General features: G+C 39.8%; 1 protein-coding gene across 16 annotated transcripts in view; it reads left to right on the top strand.

Annotated features, from left to right (window-relative positions):
• ITGB6 (integrin subunit beta 6) overlaps positions 1-13,665 on the top strand; it is a 161,956-nt gene that overhangs the window by 135,343 nt on the left and 12,948 nt on the right. For 8 of the 16 annotated variants that reach the window (XM_077957097.1, XM_015110231.3, XM_077957100.1 and 5 more), the window contains 3 exons: positions 2,207-2,373; positions 8,184-8,317; positions 12,210-12,515. In XM_077957097.1, coding sequence (XP_077813223.1) covers positions 2,207-2,373; positions 8,184-8,282 — 266 coding nt within the window. In that variant the 3' untranslated portion in view covers positions 8,283-8,317; positions 12,210-12,515. Of the gene's footprint in view, positions 1-2,206; positions 2,374-8,183; positions 10,650-12,209; positions 12,516-13,665 lie in introns of those variants that run through there. The other 8 variants (XM_077957111.1, XM_015110234.3, XM_015110233.3 and 5 more) reach the window with 2 other exon arrangements.

Below are 13,665 nucleotides of genomic sequence, written 5' to 3'. Positions count from 1 at the left end.
TTTTTTGTATTTTTAGTAGAGACGGGGTTTCACCGTGTTAGCCAGGATGGTCTCGATCTCCTGACCTCGTGATCCGCCCGTCTCGGCCTCCCAAAGTGCTGGGATTACAGGCTTGAGCCACCGCGCCCAGCCAAAAGCTGAGATTTTTTACGTTTTTTTCATACCAAGTGTTCAAAATCAGTGTTTATTTCACCCTTACAGCATAAGTTACGTGGGAAAACTCACATTTCAAGCACTCAATAGGCACATTGAGCTACCAGATTGCACAATGCATGTAGCCGAGTTAGATACCCAGGACCTTAGAAGTAGGTGCTGCCCCAACCTGGACTCAATAGGCCACATTGCACACAGTGATAGAGGTGACCCTCTTCTTCCATGTAGAAATCCATTCGCAGTCTGAGCATCTCAAGAAACATCTGAGTATGAAAAGTGAAGATCTCTATTGTGTAAGACCTGCTCTGGCACTTGGACCAAAATCTTTAATTGAGAAATGTACAATTTCTGAGACTTTCAGTTCTTAATTATCTCTGTCAGACCGCACCCATTTCTTCTTTAGTCCCTTCTGGAGAACCCTCCTAATTCATGTCTAGGTGCAGGATTGTAGCAAGCTTCATCTTGCTTTGAGCAGGAGCATACTATGCCCCACCCCAGGCATTTCTTAGCCAAAGATGTAGCCAGTATATATTCTCATGACACAAGCCTGCTGTTTTATTTGCAGGAATGTGCTAACCCATTAGAGGCAGCTATGGTTCATTTGCTATGCGAGAATATAGTCTTTAGATCTTCATACAGTAATAGGTATGTCATTAGCTCCTTTTCTTACTTCTGCATAATCTCTTTACATGGTTTCTTGGCCAAAGAACAAAAGTGTGTGAGGCCAGGCATCATGCTGTTAGTGGGTAATTAGTCCTACTCAGATTCACATCGACCCCAGATCCTTACCTTAAAGACAGCATGACTAGTCATATGTGTATAACTCTCCTTATTAAATCTCTAAAAGCAGTAAGACTTAGGGTAAGTTAAGCATCATTCATTTCCTCCCCAGATACCATGGATTTTGCCTCATTTCTTGCAGAGGGATGCAGATATCTAGCAATAATGTTATGTGGGATTTTTTTTCCATGAAAGTAAGAGGAGAGCATAATTATAATGTTTCATTAATAAATGTATCATCTCCTAGGCATATTGCAAGGACTATTAGTTATTCTGCTGTGAATTAGGAAAGGTACTGTATAATGGCAAAATTACATTAATATCATCAATAGAGTCAAAATAACATTTCAGAGAATATTCAAGTTGAAAGGACCCTACAGAACATCTAATTTCCCAAACTTGCTTGAAAATAAGAATCATTTAGAATATTTAATAATACAAAATCGGTGGCCTTATCCAAGACCCACTGAATCAGAATATTGGGGAAAGGGTCTAGGAAGCCGTGTTAGTAAGCAAGAACACTTCAGCTTATTGTTATCATCAGAAAAGTTAAGGGAACACTGAACTTTGTTTTACAGGTGAAGGGCCTGGGGCTCAGAGAGGTCAACGGACTGGATCATATTCACACAGCTACTGTACATCAGATGGGAATTGAATCCACCTCTCCTGAATCTAGTCCAGGAACTTCCCCAAAACCAGACTACTGCATTAGGGTTCAACAAAATAGAACTGAAACCTATCATTGTCTTCTGTCTATAAAGAAAGAAGGAAATAGTAATTTTTTCAAGGGATAGGTTTTATGTAAATTTTAATGTAGTCTTCTAGACTCCCCATGATTCAAGAAGGTCCATGAAAAACTGATCACATGCAGCGCACGCGCACACACACACACACACACACACTCCATTTCTACATTATCATGGACTCAGAAGAGACCATTTTTAGTGATTAAACTAGTCTTTTTTCTTAATCCTTTAAATATTCCATGTGCATTAATTATCACTTTTTGGATTCTCTTTTAGAGTCAGCCATCAAGTCTATATACATTTACTTTGAATAACTAAATTCTTCCTTTATCTTTTGTTCTACTTTGAAGGAATGCAGGGCTATCCTTCAACAAGTAACTCATTTTTAAAATTTAAGCAAAGCAAAAATGGTATCAATATTTATTCTCTGCTGCAGAAAAAGTAGATGGAAAATCCAACAAGAAATGCCTTTCCAATGTCAAAATGTTGATTTTACCACCTTTTTATAATTTTCTTTATTTCTGCAGATTGTCCAAAGCCTCCAAACATTCCCATGATCATGTTGGGGGTTTCCCTGGCTATTCTTCTCATCGGGGTTGTCCTGCTGTGCATCTGGAAGCTGCTGGTGTCATTTCATGATCGTAAAGAAGTTGCCAAATTTGAAGCAGAACGGTCAAAAGCCAAGTGGCAAACGGTATGTGGAAACTTAGGGCTACTCCTTGTCTAGGGGAGAAAGAGGCTGGTGGAAGAAACTGAGGGGCTCAGCTTTCTTCTGCTCTGAGAGTTCAAGTGTCACAGTTTTTCTCTCCCACTCTTGCCATGACCCCAACAGCTTTGATTTCTGTTCTGCTTCGGGGGCAAAGGAACCTCTATCCATTATCTGGACCCAGATGACCCTCATAGCATAGATTTGTCTCAGTGCAGTGGGGATTTCCACCACGATGAAGAGTCTCATGAGGCTCCTGAGACAGCTGCTTAGGGACATCAGGGAAGTATGTTTTTACCAGTGCTTCCTCACCACTAGGAATTATCCCTCAGGCCCCATTTGATAAAGCACGGGTGCTGTATCTAAACATTTCCATAAATTGGTTATGTTATAATGAATGGAATAATGTTCATAAGTAGTATGATAATTCATGCCAATTTCTATGGAAATACTTGTTACTGATCTAATCGGTTACAAAGCAAAATTGAGATGATTTTTTAAATGCCATGTAGTTATTTTTTCTTAATGACATAAATTTTAAACAGAGACCTGAAGAAAAGCCCAAAAGTATTAACCTTTAAATACATAAACTCAATAGGAATAATTTAAGTGCCTTCTCTTCACAAGAGGCAAGCAGAAGGCAGGACTATAGTTTTCTGTGTTTCTTTTCCACAGGAGAGAGAATTACATTTCTAGAGACCCATAGAAACAATTTCATGGTTTTAATTTCATCTCTCTACCTCTAATGGCGTGTCCAGGTATCTAACAGCAATTATCTTACATTGCTGATTCTAACAACAATGACATCACTGGAGAAAATGCAGGCAGACACAATGCTCCTTTGGATTTGTCCATGCAAATAATTTGATGTTAACAATTTTTATAGCAATGCCTTCAATTCCTAAAGCAAATGGAATTTTCCATTTTTGATAAATTTATCTTGATAAGGGATGTTTATGTTGTATGCAGTTATTCTAAATTAATCATAATATATGGTACAGAACAATCAACAGTGAAAATTTTTATCTACTTTATCTTCCCATTAAAAATGTGCTAGATACAACAGCCAAATGCAATGTATGGATCTTGTTTGGATCATGATTCGAACAGTCCTCCTGTAAAAATACATTTTTTAAACAACTGGAAAAAGGCTAGGCATGGTGACTCACACTTGTAATCTTAGAATTTTGGGAGGCCAAGACAGGAGGATTGGATCACTTGAGCTCAGGAGTTCGAGTTGGGCAACACAGCAAAACCCCGTCCCTACAAAAAGAAATACAAACATTAGCCAGGCATGGTGGTGCACATCTGTAGTCCCAGCTACTTGGGAGGCTAAGGCAGGAGGATCACTTGAGCCATGAGATCGAGGCTGCAGTGAGCCACGATCATGCCATTGCATTCCAGCCTGGGCGACAGAGTGAGACCCAGTCTCCAAAATAAATAATAAATACATGAAACGACTGAAAAAAAGATTAATACATGCTGGGTATTAAAATGATAGCAAGTAAGTATAATTTCATTAGGTATGATAATGGCATGGTGACATTGCTAGAAAATATCCATATTTTTTAGAGATGCATACTGAAGGAGTGAAAGGAGATGAAAGCTGGGGTTCGCTTTGAAATAATTCAGCCAAGAGAGTGGGATGGAGGGATAGTTGAAGCAGGTGTGACAGAATTGTGATAACTGTTGAGTCTGAATGATAGGTCTTTGGAGGTTTGTTATATAGCTTTCCTCTTTTTGTGAATGTATGTGTTTTCCATAATTAAGCAAAATTCCTCAGGAGAAGATATAATTTACTCATTCCTAACAACGTAAAGGTAAACAGATAGGTTAGCTTGGTGACTTAGAACACAGTACTAATAAGCCCAAAGTTGTAGGACAGTTCACTTCACCTGACCCCTGGCCACAGGTGTTTATTTTTGACTTTTATCAACTCTCCAACAAACGCCTTGTGATGGTTAGAAGGGCAACCTGGTAAAAGAATGTGGTTAAGTTGCCACAAAGGACAATAGCAGCAAGCCCCATGACATAATCCTGGTATTTCCATTTTGAGGAGCTAAACTGAGGCTCAGAGAAGTTAAGGGACTTCCCTAACTTTTGGTGCATAGTTAAGCTGAAGCCTAATTGTTCATTGTTCTTCTAAGCACAGCCTTTGGTTGACCCTCCTAGAAATAATAAGCAGGTGTTCCATAAACACACACTTGGGCAATTACGTGATGTGTATCTACTAACCAGCACATTTCAGTGTTCTCATACAGAGGCATAAATACTGACAAGTGATTAATATCTTTAAAATAACGTTTTAATTAACAGTTAATTTCCCCAAAAACATGAATCGTTCTCCCTCAGGATGTAGAACATGACTGAAATTCAAATACTGAATTTTTGCTGTTTCTTCATCTAACATGCGACCCAAACATGCATTAAACAGAAACAAAAAGCATAAGTGGAAAATATTATTCCCTTATTAAACTGAGTTTCTTTGAATAACAAATGTTTGATGTTCCTGACTAGATAATGACTGGATAGTAATTATTCACTTGGATTCAAAAAAGGTTTAACTCAAATAATTCAGTTTAAATTTCACTAACGTCCTACTGGAAAAAAATGTCGCTCACTGCACACATTTGGAGGTCTTCAATTTAATTGAGTGTTTTCTCTAAAACCTATTTCTTCTCGAAGAAGTGAATTTGACTGGTCTTCGAAACCCGGTGCCCTCCAGGGACAATCGGGACAGTCAGGCCTCCTGGCCATAGGACTGCATTGGACTCATAAAGTGACAGGGCTTAAGACAGAAAGATCTCCACTCCTACCTCCTAAAACATTTCAGAGCAGCTGTAAAGAAAGGTTATCTTTTTATCATGCTTTTAAAAATAATGCCCACCCCCACATATTCTTTATGAAAACACAAATGAAACATATTTAAATTCATCTTTGATTAGACATTTTTTTTCTAGGATGACAAGTCATTAACTTGAGGCAAAAAAAAATGTTCAGCCTGACATTTCTTGCAGTCATGGATTGATTTTGTACTGTGCTAAGCAAATCAGGTCTGCGTTTGGCAGTTGGTCGATCATTAAGGAAGCTGTGGGTCATGACAGAGTTTTCCTATTACCACTTTTTCAATCTTGAAAAATGTGCCATTGCATTTGCAAAATCCAAGCCTAAATTAGCACTCCCAGACTCCTGGGGGAATCAGCCTGGTCACCCCAGATGGTTAGGGGAAAACTGACCTTTTCTGAGCAGTGGATTGCACACTCACCTGAAATAGAGCAGGACTCAAGCCTGCATTTCTCCTGGAAAGTCTGTGTAGAGAGGTTATAGTCAGAAGAGCACTAGAGGAGGCGGTGTGGACATTTCCACACCGCCTCCTGGAACAAAACCCAACGCGAGTGCATTATCCTGACCTCTGATCTTCAGCTAAGGCCAGAAAATACCCTACCACACACAACAGCAATATGTACTTGCTCTTCATCCACTTTTACACTTCCACCTTACCCTCTTACTCTGTGAAGTCTGCTTTACCCATCACTCCCTATAAGCAATGTCTTGGCCCTAAACCAGTTTTGCAAGGGACTCCCAAAATATTGCAGACCTGAATGAATGAAGTTGCTTTAAAATACAGAATGTTGCTTTAAAATACAGAATGAAAATTCTGCCATAAAAATTAAACATTCAACTAAATATCTACTAAATAACATTGTGTTATCTTGTCAGTTGCAACTCAAGTCACACTCAAGTGTGGGATATGGGTGTATTGCAATATGTTTGACATGATATAGGGTGCACCTACAAACAAGTACCTGGTGCTACAGAGCTCTAAGCTGGCCCTGCTCACAACCTGTGTCCTCTTTCCAAGTGTCTTTTCTGTTCACAAAGGTGGGAGCTTCCTGGAGGAAGCGAGAACTTCCTCCAGGACAGGCTTACCCTGTCATTGCTGGCCTAAACCTCTTACTTTTTTCCATCTTGCTTCTTCAATTGAGTCCCTCATTCTCCTGTAACCAACTAGATTCTAGTCTCTCAAATTTAATAGAATTCCATGCATGATTTTTGTTTGCAAATGAGACTCCATCTACATCTAAATTCACATCAGTCTGCCTTTTGCCTTCAAAATCTCAAATTCTTAGGGCAGCAGGACTAGATAAGATCTGGAGGTCCCTCAGAATTAACCAGGCTGCTCTCAGGAATAGAAGCACGATACCAACTTAGCTTTCACCCATCATCCACCATCAGCCAAGAAACCTCTTTTCTGTTTGGCTTTATGATAGAAATAGCGTATCTCTTTAAAGGCACAGAGCAAAGGTAACATGCCACTTACCAGAGGTCAGGCCACTGGCTCTGGACAACACAGAAGCGGGTGCAGCTGTGATTCCCACTCACAATGAGGGCACTGAGGCCAGTGACTGGGAAAGACCAGGGAGTGTTTCCAGTTTTATTCCGTTCTTCTAAGAGCTGAAAGAAATGTACTGAGCAAGCAAAGACAATCATGTTCTTTTTCAAATCCACCCCTAGAAATTGTTACCATAGCTATAATTCATTGAATGAGGTGATCAAAGTGTAAGATTTTAACTTAGAAGGTCAGAGGCAGTACCTGGATTCCATACATACTCAGTAATGGGCTTAGAAATGTTAAGTGTACCAAAGCCCTGGGGGAAAATATCTTAATAATCCTCTGTAAAACCTAAAAGAAAAGGAAATTCCAAATGTGAAGAAAAGCTATAAACAGGAACTAATGAGAAGAGGCAGCATTTACGGAGCATTTGCTATGTGCTACACACAGTGCTAAAATACTTCACCTGGATAAGGTAGGCACAGATATGGACACCAAGGCTCAGAGTGGCTTCAGTACAGTCATGTGGTGGAGCTGGCTTTGGACCCAGACTGTCTGTTGCCATAGCCTGTGTGGTCAGCCTTGGAAAGTGGGAGAGAAGAAACTGTACCTTACCCAGACACCTTCCTCCTGCCTGGAACAACTAAAGAGGCTTGATCCTTCTGGACCTTCTGGTCCTTTTGACCACAGCACCACTGCTATTGACACCTGGAGGCACATCTACAGCCCAAGCAGCACAGCTGAGCTACCCAGAAGTCCCACACCCAACCTCCCCACTGCCCCCAAGGCAAAGCCATATTTCCTGGCCTGCCTTTGGATTGCCACTCTTTCATGACCCCAGGGTCCTCCATAACAGTCTCTTGTGGTTGTCTTACACACTGTTTTACATAGTAAGCAAAAGACAGCTGGTTCTTTGGCTACCCAGAGTTTTGATCTGATCTGATCTGATCTCAGCATGTTTATTTGTGACCTTGTTTGATGCTTCTCATCAGTAACACGTTTGTTAAAGGCAGATACTGTGTCGTTCATTTTTTTATGTTTCTACCAGTTTCGCTTTTCCTGTTTTTTACTTTTTTGGCTTTGATTTCACTTTTGGTTCATCTATCACTGTTCGCGCCACTCATTCCATACATACTGAGCACCTGCTCTGGGCCAGGGACTCAGTGCTGGGAAAACAGCAGTGAGCACAATAGCTGAAGCCTTGTTTTCTATCTGTAAATTTGTGCTTTACCAAAAGAGGTAAGATTTTTAGAATATACATATGGGACATGTTCTGTATATTTAACAAAATGAAAATGTATAAATTGCAAAACACTAAATGTATGAAATACCAAATTAATCAAAATCGTTCTAATAGTTTCCAAGATTGAGCTTGACTCTGCTCTTCCATTTGCACTATGTATTAAAACAGTATAATAACAAAATGTACATATTTTCACTTGAATCTTTTTTTTTTTTTTTTCAGGGAACCAATCCACTCTACAGAGGCTCCACGAGTACTTTTAAAAATGTAACTTATAAACACAGGGAAAAACAAAAGGTGGACCTTTCCACAGATGGATAGAACTACTTTATGCATGAAAAAAGTCTGTTTCACTGGTATGAAATGTTAATGCACTATATAATTTTTTTATCTTTGTTGCTTCAAAATGAGGTTGGTTTAAGACAATAATAGGACATTTGCAGATAAGTTATCCGCTACATGAAGGTGAGAGACTGTTGGCAGGTTCAAAATAATCAAGAAGAGAAATATCCTTAGCAAAGAGGTGACTTTGGGGATCATTTGAGGAATACTAACTCTGTTGCATTAATGCTTCAAAAAAATCATCAAAATGATTCATGGGGGCCTGATTTGCATTTGAAAAATGTTTGAAATTAGAAGCTCATTTGTTTCAGGAATGCAGCTACCTGAGTTCTTTGTCTCAGCAAAGTCACAAAGCCCATATACTCACATTGTATATCTATACTTGCCAATTAATTCTAAACTTGTAGGAAATATGCCCTCTCTTGAAGGATAATTTTTTGAAATCTCTGAGAAATGACATTCTGATTTTACTTCAGCTAAGAAGTTGCAATTCTTCTGAAGATACTCCAAATATAAGACTGAACATTAAGTGTTAATAATTTTTGTGAATTTATACACACCTAAACGTTAAGTACACAAATATTTTATTTGTTTTACAAATGAGGAATAAGTAATTTATAAATTAAGAAGTCACCTATAAAAATAAAAAGATAACAACCCTATCATTTAGCTTATTTTTAAATTACCTGAAAAACAATATTCTACACTCAGTTTCCTTTTTGACCCTGAGTTTTCAAACTGTTACTTCCCCCATATTTCTCAATCCATTTCACTCAGTTGCGCAGTCTTTTAAACCCTGTAACTGTCACACAAAAGTTTCTTTAAAAAAATACTTTAAATGGTTAGCTTATTCAAAGAACACTCCTATAATATAAAAGGAACCTGTGTTAAACACAATAAATTTTTTTTTTTTTTTTTTTTTTTTTTTTTTGAGACGGAGTCTCGCTCTGTCTCCCGGCTGGAGTGCAGTGGCGCGATCTCGGCTCACTGCAAGCTCCGCCTCCCGGGTTCACGCCATTCTCCTGCCTCAGCCTCCTGAGTCGCTGGGACTACAGGCGCCTGCCACCGCGCCCGGCTAATTTTTTGTATTTTTACTAGAGACAGGGTTTCACCGTGGTCTCGATCTCCTGACATTGTGATCCGCCCGCCTCGGCCTCCCAAAGTGCTGGGATTACAGGCGTGAGCCACAAACACAATAAAATTTTAAATGGCTCTAAATCAAGTACATCAAAAGTATACAAGTCTTAAAGGCTTTTTAATACATACTCTTTTCCCATCTGTGTAACCCAACTTGCACATTTCAGCTGCATGTGGTGAATATGCATCATACATTTACTTTAAGAGGTAAGATTTTACTTGCAAAATATATGTGCAAATTAGGGATCCATCAGTTGATGGAAGAGATGGACTCTAGAATATTATTTCTTATGGTTATTACTCCTTTACAAAGCACTTTCATCTCACTTGATCCTCATAAGGAAACTAAGGCTCAGAGTGAGTAGAGCTGGGTTCAGAATCTAGATCTTCTAACACCAAGCCATCTTCTCTTTCCACTGCAGGAAACTGCCTCTTTTGTCAGTGAAATAATAGAAAGATTGTGTTAGTTAAGCGATAACTGTCATTTGTTTGAAAATGTATTTGAGACTAAGCAAATAGCATTTAAACTACTGGCATACAGATGAGATATTGTACTTTTGCGCAATGTTTATGACCTTTGATTAAATTGTAATGTGAAGCTTTTACTAGGTGAATAGTTCATTATGTAGTGGAGGCTTCGTGGTTGTCCATTGAATTGTCACAGCAAAATCTATAAGTTTCTTCAATTCTACAACATAGATCCATATACATTCGATCACTTGGAGACTCTTTTTTTGCTGGTTTTAAAATAACTCAGGTAAATCAGACCTTTACGGAGTACACGGCTAGATGAAAGAATTACTGAACAATCACCTTGAAAATCCAAAGGACTAATATACCCTTAATGTTCCTGACTGATGCACAGAACCTGGGGGAAATCTACAGCAACATACAGGTTGCAACGCTGATGACACAACAGCAATCCTCTCCTCTGCATGGACTTACTGTTGTGTTTTTTTTTTATTATTACTGGAATGGGATTTTAGAAAATAGAAGTTACCTTTGTGTGTGTTTTAGGAAGGTAGAGAAGAATCTGCTCTTTCTCTGAAAAGTGTTTTGACCCCAGGCGGGACCTTGGAAAGGCCAAAACATTAACAGTAGTACTTCTGTTCACTGAAGAGTTATGTTACCTGAAGATAAAATGGTTTTGTCGTGTTTATTATTGTATTTTGTGTTGATGTAAATAAACATGGTAATTTAAACAAGGAACCTCAGAGGGATGATAGTTTCTTTTATTTGCTTGGTACAAAACCCTCTTCTTGGATTTCTGGATTCCTCTGTGACCTGTTCTGACTGCCTTGCTGGTTTTGGTCTGGGGCCAAGGAGAAGAGCAAAAGGAGGCAGTCACAGAAGGCAAGAGACAGCAGGGAGTGGGCCTGGACATCACCATTTTGTAAAGTCAAGTTCTTTAGAGTTAGTGCTATGAACTGAAATGTATCATCTTCCACCCCCAATAGCCCCTGTCCCCCCAAAATTCATGTATTGAAGTCTTAACCCCCAATATCTGAGACTGTAGTTGTGCTTAGAAATAGAGCCTTTAAAGAGATAATTAAAGGCCGGGCATGGTGGCTCATGCCTGTAATCCCAGCACTTTGGGAGGCTGAGGCAGGCAGATCACAAGGTCAGGAGTTCGAGACCAGCATGGCCAACATAGTGAAACCCTGTCTCTACTAAAAATACAAAAATTAGCCAGGTGCAGTGGCAGGCACCTGTAGTCCCAGCTACTCAGGAGGCTGAGGCAGGAGAATCACTTGAACCCAGGAAGTAGAGGTTGCAGTGGGCTGAGACCAGGCCATTGTACTCCAACTTGGGTGACAGAATGAGACTCCGTCTCAAAAAAAAAAAAGAGAGATAATTAAATTAAAATAAGGTGATGGAGTTGGGCCCTGGTCCAGTATGACTGGTATCCTTATAAGAAGCGGAAGTTAGGACTCAGACATAAGGAAAACCATGTGAAGATATAGGGAGAGGGTGGCCAACTACAAGCCAAGGAGAGAGGCCTCGTAAAAAAACAACCCAATTGCCACCTGGACCCTGGACTCCTGGCCCCCAGAACTGAGGGAAAATAAATTCCTGTTGTGGAAGCCCCCTAGTCTGTGGTGCCTGCTGCAGCAGCCTGAGCACACTCACGCAGTCAGGGAGTGTATTCTTCTGCACATCCATTTGTTAGGTATCATGGTGCCATGCTTATCTTCTGAATCCGGAAAATTAAGCACAGAGAGACCAAATGCTGGCAAAAAGAGTCAATTTAATCCCTTTTTAAAGGCCCATTTCTGACAAAAGGACAGGCAAAGTCAAATCAAGAGTACTTGTATTCTGAAACACACTGTCTTTTGTAAACTAAAGGCCAAATGTCTGAAAATAGAGAGACTGCTTCCATTTGGAACAGCACCAAGAGAGTCCCTTCTCTTCTTAATTTTTCCATCTGGGAGGCGGAATTCTTGTGTCTTCTAGCAGCTATCACAATTCCTGACACAGTAGCAACTCAATAAATTCATTCAACAAATATTTATTGAATGCCTTGCATATGCCAAATACTGTTCTTATGATTACGGATATAGTGAACAATGAGCAAAACAAGTAATCTCTATGCTTCCAAATGAGAGAGAAAATAATAAACCAGTAAATATACATTATCAGGGTCCTGGACCCAGTTTGTGCAGACCCCAGATCCACTTGGCCCCACCTGCCTTCCAGGCCTATGCCGGGAGTTACCCCTGCACAGTCCCCTTGGTAGTAAAACCCTAACTTCTTCCTAATTCCTCACAGGTTGAGGAGCTGCTGCAATTCCTGTGCCCAAGTCCAGAATGGCTTCCCTAGCTGCTGCCCCAAGGGACCACATAACACAACAGGAAGGTTCAAGGATTCAACACTCTGAAGAAGGAATGTAGATCCATAAGAGACAGAGATGGGAAGGAACCAGTAGATGAACGGGAGCTGAGCCACCAGCAATGTCTTCTGGGGAAGCAGTGGCCAGCTTCCCAATGCCTCATCTTGTATCTCCATTCCTGCATTAGCTGCCTCCCTGCCCTTTTTCACTGGGATAGCACCCCCCAATAAAACATTAGCACATAACCTTGCTTGGGTTCTTATTATATAAGGAGCCTGGACTAAGACTGTCTAACAGTCCTAAGAACTAACAGAAAATAAAGCAGGACAAAAAACGACACAATGCCCTGTGAGGGTGCACCCTTAGAGTCGTAATTTCTTTTATTTATTTATTTTTTGAGACAGAGTCTCACTCTGTCGCCCAAAATGGAGTGCAGTGGCATGATCTCAGCTCACTGCAATTTCCGCCTCCCAGGAAAGTGAATCCAAAAGTGAATCACTCTAGACTGGGCAAAGGGTAGAAAACTTGATCTTCTATCTTTCTCATTTGGTTTCACAACCAGCAAGGGAGCAGCATGGCACCCCAGAAGTTTTGCATCCCATGAGCTCTCCTGGAGGTAGGCCCTGGGAGATGCCTGGCAGTCAAAGGCACAGATTTGACCGCCACTACCTCACCTGCCACTCTTTGGTGTCATTGACATGGCAAGACTTCACAAATCCCACAGAGGATCTAGTTCAGTTTGAAATTTTAATCTGATCTTTGCAATTTCCAGGTATGTATTTTATGAAAGAACTTACTGCTCAAATAGTATTTACTTTCTGGCCTAAAATGCATTTACATTTATGGTCCTACATATCAATCAATCCTGTTCCAAGTCAATATCCAAAGCTCTCGTATCAAGGAACTCTGTTGTTTGTCAATAACTGGCCCAATGAAAAGTTTATTTTTTTAATCCAGTTGACTCTGCTATACATGATATAGATGTGTGTGTATGTGTATACATAAATACATACATATATGTTTCTTGTTTCAACATTAAAGAGCTTGCAGTGCTAATAAAAATTAGGGTTAACTGCAAGTTGTGCACATGTACCCTAGAACTTAAAGTATAATAATAATAACAAAAAATAAAAATAAATAAATCAAAAGCTCAAAAAAATTAGGGTTTAAGGAAAAACATTAGATGAATTAATTTTAACAGATTTTAATTGAGCAGTTCACAAATCGGGCAGTTCCTCAACCAGAGTAGGTTCAGAGTGACTCTGGCAGTTCTGTGTGGTCAGAGAGGATCTATGGACAGAAAAGGGAAAGTGAGATACAGAAAACAGAAGTGACAGGCAGAAACAGCCAGATTGGTTACAGCCATGCATTTGCCCTATTTGAACACGATTTGAA

Source organism: Macaca mulatta, chromosome 12, assembly GCF_049350105.2.
Source record: "Macaca mulatta isolate MMU2019108-1 chromosome 12, T2T-MMU8v2.0, whole genome shotgun sequence".
Classification (NCBI taxonomy): domain Eukaryota; kingdom Metazoa; phylum Chordata; class Mammalia; order Primates; family Cercopithecidae; genus Macaca; species Macaca mulatta.
The sequence above is the reverse complement of the archived record's forward strand: the minus strand, read 5'-3'. Positions and strand labels throughout refer to the sequence as shown.